Source organism: Octopus bimaculoides, chromosome 9 (genome assembly GCF_001194135.2).
Source record: "Octopus bimaculoides isolate UCB-OBI-ISO-001 chromosome 9, ASM119413v2, whole genome shotgun sequence".
In the NCBI taxonomy this organism is placed as follows: domain Eukaryota; kingdom Metazoa; phylum Mollusca; class Cephalopoda; order Octopoda; family Octopodidae; genus Octopus; species Octopus bimaculoides.
In genome coordinates this window covers 58,257,924-58,264,432 of record NC_068989.1, presented here as the reverse complement: position 1 = coordinate 58,264,432, position 6,509 = coordinate 58,257,924, and the positions used below count along the sequence as shown (strand labels likewise).

Below are 6,509 nucleotides of genomic sequence, written 5' to 3'. Positions count from 1 at the left end.
ATATATGTATATAGGGTCATCTCATAAATAATGTTTTTTTTTATACTTCTTTTATTTTATTTTTCAAAATTAAGATAAACACAGTTCTTTTTTAATCTAAAATATACTCTCCTTCATTTTCTACAATGCTCTTCCATCTATCTGGTAGATTTGCAAGGTACTTCCTGATTTACATGTGTGAAATGTTTTTTAAATGTGCTAAGGGACATCATTCAAGTAGACCAATGCAATGAATGTTGATAAATAAGTTAAGGAATGATGTAGTGCATAAAAATAGGAATGATGTAGTGATGTATAAGTTAAGGAATGATGTAGTGCATAAGGAATGATGTAGTGATAAATAAGTTAAGGAATGATGTAGTGCATTTAGTTAGAGAAAGAAAACAAAAACCTAACAGCAAATGTTTGTAACTCTCAAAGAAAAGGGGAGATAATTTCAAGAAATTAAGAATAATCTTCTGTAAGTTAATTTTCATGCTTAGAAGAAAGTCTGATATTGTTTACAAGTAAAGGACAACTATGTACATGTTTTAGTCTGTTACACCCTCATCTGGTCAACTTTGCTTGATCAGCTGACAGAAGTTTTTAGATATAAAACTATGATACACAGTTAAAACAAGTATGTCAATACTAACACACACATTCTCATCAATAGTTACAGTCAATAATTGCTTCACACATTATGTGTATTATAGTAAACCTTACAATCACATTTAGTTTCTGTCATTCACATCCATTAAATAGCTAGTGTAAACCTGTTCTTATTTTCTAACTGATAATGCAGAACTATCAAATCATCTGTTCCTTTTCACCATTAATTAGATCTGCAGTTTTGTGCTTCATTAAAAAGTCAATACTGATGATGATGATGATGAAGGTCGTCAAAAGACAAAAGAAATGGAGCACCGATTTACATAGCTGTCAGTGTTTAGTTTCATTTATCTATGTTCTCAGTTCAAGTCCTATCAGGGTAACATCTTATTGTTTATCCTTTCACAATCAATTTAATTGACCAGGCTTCCCCTTTACACATTCATGACGCTTTAACAATATGAAAAATAAATTTGTTATTTCTTTTTCAGGTACTTATTGGCTGTTTACATTTATAACTGGCTTGGGAATAGTTTTTGTCTTCACAAGTCTACCAGAAACTAAAGGATTGCCTTTAGAAGAAGTGGAATCCTTATTTAATTCTCGCCTTTGTTCTTGTGGTAAAAGAAGGAATTACAAAGATATTGATAATAGAAAATAATGTCTCTTCATCAACAACAGAATTGAGCATTTAGTCCTTTTGATACCAATCTACCTGAAATTACCCCTGGTTTAATTACACAAGACCTCTATGTTAAAGTGTTCATATTAAAATTTAAAACTTTTACAATTCTAAATAAGAACCGGTATTTTTTTAAGTTATGTCCCAAACACCAGCTTAAGGAAAACTTTCGAATTTTTTTTACTCGAGCACTTAAAATTATTGATTATTTTAAAAATTAATTGATACAAATGGATAATGCATTTTATTGACAATATGCTCACAAAAGAATTCAGGAAATGTTTCAAGTAATTCATTGCTTAAATATCTGTAGCATCATGTATGTGTGTGTGTGTGTGTGTGATGAATGTGTTCTTGTTTTTGTATAAGTGAGCTAAAAGATGTGGGAAATTTGAAGGCTCCTGTAGATTGACAAGATTAATGTGGTTGATGTTTAGTTTGAATATCTATAGATTGTATGTCGAGTGGCATTGCTTTGAGGGATGGGTTATATAACTAGCCATATTTATGTGTGAAACTACCGTTATTCTTGCTTTGCTTCATTTCGGCTCTGCTTGAGTAGATATATACGATCAAAAGTAATCTGGCCATGACTATCCATTTTCATCCTATTTTCAGGCATTGTGTGTACAAGATAACTAGAGTGTGATCCAAGAGAAAGATTTGGCTGCATTTTCTTGCTGGTTTACTAATCATGTAGGAGCTCTCTTGTCTTGAGTATGTTTTTGAAAAATGTGAAAAATGATAAAGGAAAATATGATTATGAAAATTTGATTCTGTATGCTAATTTCTCAGACATTTTTATTCAAATATCTCTTCCACTACACTCTCGGAGTGGTTGGCGTTAGGAAGGGCATCCAGCTGTAGAAACTCTGCCAAATCAGATTGGAGCCTGGTGTAGCCATCTGGTTTCACCAGTCCTCAGTCAAATCGTCCAACCCATGCTAGCATGGAAAGCAGACATTAAACAACGATGATGATGATGATGATCTCTTCTGTCTTAATTTTCAATGGTGTTGGGATGAAATTTTCTTGCAAGGAACTTTTATTTTTGATATAGATGTTTTCGATCTAGTTTGGATTTTTTGCCATCAAATTTGAATTCTTTGCCATCAAATTTGATGGCAAAGAGTTCAAATTTGATGGCAAAGAATCCAAATTAGAGCGAAAACATCTATATTTCAATAGTTTCTTTTTAGATAACTCAACTAAATTTAGAAATAATGAGAAAGTGTGTGTGTGTGTGTGTGTGTGTGTGTGTGTGTGTGTGTGTATTTATGTAGGTATTGTGTTGTGTAAGATTATGTGAAGGAAAGAGGATGCAGTGTGTGTGTGTGTGTGTGTGTGTGTGTGTGTATACTGAACTTGGCTGATTAAAAGGTTTTGATGATGAGAAAAAGTATCCAACTGTAAACATTGCCTCAGAGAATTTATCCAACCTTTGCTAGCATGAAAAAAATGTATTTAAAACACTGGTGATTATGATGATAATTATAAATATGTTATGTTTGGAAGTACTTACATACATATGTACATACTACTTATGTGCATATATGAGTAAAATTTCAAGTTTAGCAAAAATTACTCATTTTATTCTCATTTGCCATATCTAAGAATAGAAACAAATAGAGACTTATAAATCATGTGTATTAAATTAGATGAAAATTTGCTCAACTCAGTAATTTTGACTAGAACGTCTATAATAGGATTCCAAAATTTGTTTCTAAAACTATTAACCAACAAAACAAAAAAGAAAGAAAAATATTCTGAAAAATGGTATTTTATTTCTTGAAGATTCTTTATCACTGTAATCTTTTTCTCATCAAAACTCCAGCGTTTCTTTATTTGGCATCACAAACTAAATATGACTTTTATGACCAAATTTATTTTTGGCCAAAGAACAACAGAATTCTTCTGCTACAAGAAACCTATTTTGGTACAACAATATTGATTTATAATGTAACTTACAATCTTTTTTTGGGGGGTGGTTTACTTTGTTCTTTTTATATAATTATTGTTATTAAATTAATTAAATAAAACAAAAAAAAAACCTTTGCAAATTTTTTATTTATATTTATCTCCGCCTTAACAAAGGCAGAGGTTTCGTTTCCAGTCATGTTTGTTTGTTTGTTTGTCCATGGACAAGATATCTCAAGAACCACTGAATAGATTCAGATGAAACTTTCAGAGATGTTTGGCTTCATGACTGGCACAAACTGCTTAGATTTTGGGATCGATCTGGTACCAAACAAGGATTCCTGTTTTTTTTTTACTTAATTTTTGTGAGTGGTCGGGTTAATTTTTAGTATTCTTGTTTGTGAGAGCAGTCGAGTTTATTTCAGATACTCGCATTTCAAAAATCATCTCTGGTTAATTGTTGAGAGGACATTGGTGGTACCTTGTTGAAGGTTTGCGCTCTCTGAGTGCTCTTATTTTTATTATAATGAGCTTGTTTTATACAATGCTGAAATGCACAACTTATCAGAAAAGATTAAAAGAGGGAACAAAAAGCAGCCATATGTTAAGTAATGAAAGACAGCAGTGAAAGTACATGCACAGAATAAAACATTAAAGAGACCAAAAAATGTGCAGTAAAAGAGCCATAATGAGAAATGAAGACGACGAAGATGAAGAAGAAGAAGATGAGGACCATGGATACTGTTGCGCTGACCAGGCGTCACTGACACATCAACAACACTCAAAAATATTATTTCACCAACCGAAGCAATGCAATGCCTCGCATAACCACTTTCGCATTCCTCACCATAAACTACAACAGACACCATTAGGGGTGGTGTTGGCAAATTTCAAGAAGCATAGAATTCTTGAAGGATTATGTCTGACTGCTAACAACTGACATGGGTAGTTTATCTCATACTTTGATAATTCTGAGTGTGAAAAAGTGTTTCTCAAGATCGTGGGTGCTGTGCTGTATTTTGATTTTATAAGCATGCATCTATAAATATAGATTTATTGTTTTATTTAAAATATAAATTTTATGCATCGATTGATTTTATGTGGTAGATTGACAGGGTCATTATAGTGTTGGAATGCCTACATTATTGCTCTGATTCTCTAAACTCTTGAGTTCAGATCCTTCTAAGGTCAACTTTGTCTTTTGTTTTTATGGGGTTGGTGAAAATGTAGCAATCCAGAGTGGAGGATTAACAAAACTATTACATGGGTCAAGCAAGATATCTTGTGGTATCTGTTCTGGATCATTGCATTCTGACAGCAATATCTTGATGAGACTGGTGCCAAGCTTTATTGGCCCAACTCAATAACCTTTTCTTTGATGGAGAGGAGAGATTTTCATGAACAAAACCTTGTCCTGGCCTGCACACATATGAGTGAATCCACATAATTAGTATTAACCAATGGAGATCCTATTGGCAGTAGATTGACAGTTAATGCAGGGCATCAAACAAAATGTCCTGTGGATTCTGTTGTGTTCTTTTTAAGCGTCTGAGTTCACATACTGTCAGAGCTGACATTGCATTTTATCCTTCTAGGGTTGATAAAATAAAGCACCCATCAAGTACTGGGCATTGTTCCAGCTGAGATGTATTATATAAGCACATATATGGACACGTGTTTTGCAGCCACGGCACAAGAAAATTATGTGCATACAAAAGGTTCGTTGCCAAAAATAATGAAGGCATTATTAAATATACTTATTTCAAGTTACAATTATACAAGATTCCGGTGCACATGTCCTTTTGTCATAGGAGAAAAAATTGAGAACAATATAAGATTTTTGTGCATATTAAACAAATTAGAAGAAACATTGATACTTGGGTCAATTTATTTGATTGTACTGCCCTTGCTAATATGTGCTAATGTTAGGAAACAATTGTGTGAGTGTGTGAGATGATGTACTATTGGTACTGAAACAGGATGTCATAAAAATTATAATGAGGGCAACCTGAATGTTATTTCAAGCTGTTTCCGTAACATCAGTTACCTATAACACTCACACATGCGTTTGTAGTGACTTTAAGACTTATACATGGCATTTGTTGTTTCTGCTTTAAGAGGCGGGACACAGAGTTATTTCCTTGATATGATTAGTGATAGTGCTTTTGTACTATTGAAGAGAACAGAAGTAACAGCACAAAGAAGAGCATATGGGTAAAATTGAACTTTGGAGCTAGGACCTGTAAGAGAGGTGTTTAAGTGGTACATCAGCCTGGAGCCTGAAATATCAAGGAGGGCCTGTGACTATCTGCTGTGCCTTACCTAATAAAAAAAGAAAGAAAGACATTTCTGTACCTGTGAATTTTGAGAGGACCCTACCCCCAATGCCATTGATTGAGGCTGAAAGTTGTTTTGTTCTGCCTTCCCAGAATTCTCTTGAAGGCCCTGCTTGGTATACCCACAGAGCTGATGGCCAATAGTGGTGCACATGAGCATCATTATTATTTTAAACTGATCTTAAGTGTTCTAAAATTACTAACAACATAATCACTTAATTTCCCCCAGTAATTACATCAAATGACAGTTTGTCACAATTATAACTGCATGAGTTACCCCACCTATAATTACTTTTTAGAATTGTGCCTAGATCCAATCATATATCTACAGAATTCTTTCTTTTGAAAATATTACTGGGAACCTCATAGTACTTGTAACCCAGAGATTTAGAAGCTCTTACTCCAGCTCTGGGCTAATGTATGCCAAAATATCTGAACTCCACTAAAAACACAAAAGGACCAAGAGGTGATCTTAAAATGGATGATGGATTAGATTTACCATCCAAAGGTTAAGCCTGACTTTGCCTTTTATCCTTCAAGGGTCTATGAAAATAAGTAATGTGCACAGGTCAGTTTAATCTGTACTGTTCCCCCATATTTATAGCTTTGTGCATGTTAGAAACCATTATTATAACTAAGGCAGTGATTAAAGCATATTGTCATTTGATTGAAGTATTGCAATGTGTAAATGCAATAAATATTTTAAGAAGACCTTTTTTTCATCGTAGTTCATGTGGTAAATATCATATATCATCATCATCATCGTTTAACGTCTGCTTTCCATGCTGGCATGGGCAGGATGGTTTGACTGAGGAATAGTGAGTCAGAGGCTGCACCAGGCTCAATCTGATCTAGCAAAGTTTCTACGGCTCTATGCCCTCCCTAACGCCAACCACTTGGAGAGTGTAGTGGGTGCTTTTACGTGCCACCAGCATGAGGGCCAGTCAGGCGGTTCTGGCAATGACCATGCTCAAAGGTGTTTT

At 34.0% G+C, this 6,509-nt stretch overlaps 1 protein-coding gene across 1 annotated transcript in view; it reads left to right on the top strand.

The window, feature by feature from the left end:
- The window catches only part of LOC106871022 (proton myo-inositol cotransporter), a 40,951-nt gene extending 37,653 nt beyond the window's left edge, over nucleotides 1-3,298 (top strand). The window contains exon 9 of the mRNA XM_014917281.2: nucleotides 1,083-3,298. Within this exon, the coding sequence (XP_014772767.1) occupies nucleotides 1,083-1,252 (170 nt within the window). The 3' untranslated portion in view covers nucleotides 1,253-3,298. The remainder of the gene's footprint in view (nucleotides 1-1,082) is intronic.
- The last annotated feature ends 3,211 nt before the right edge of the window (nucleotides 3,299-6,509 follow it).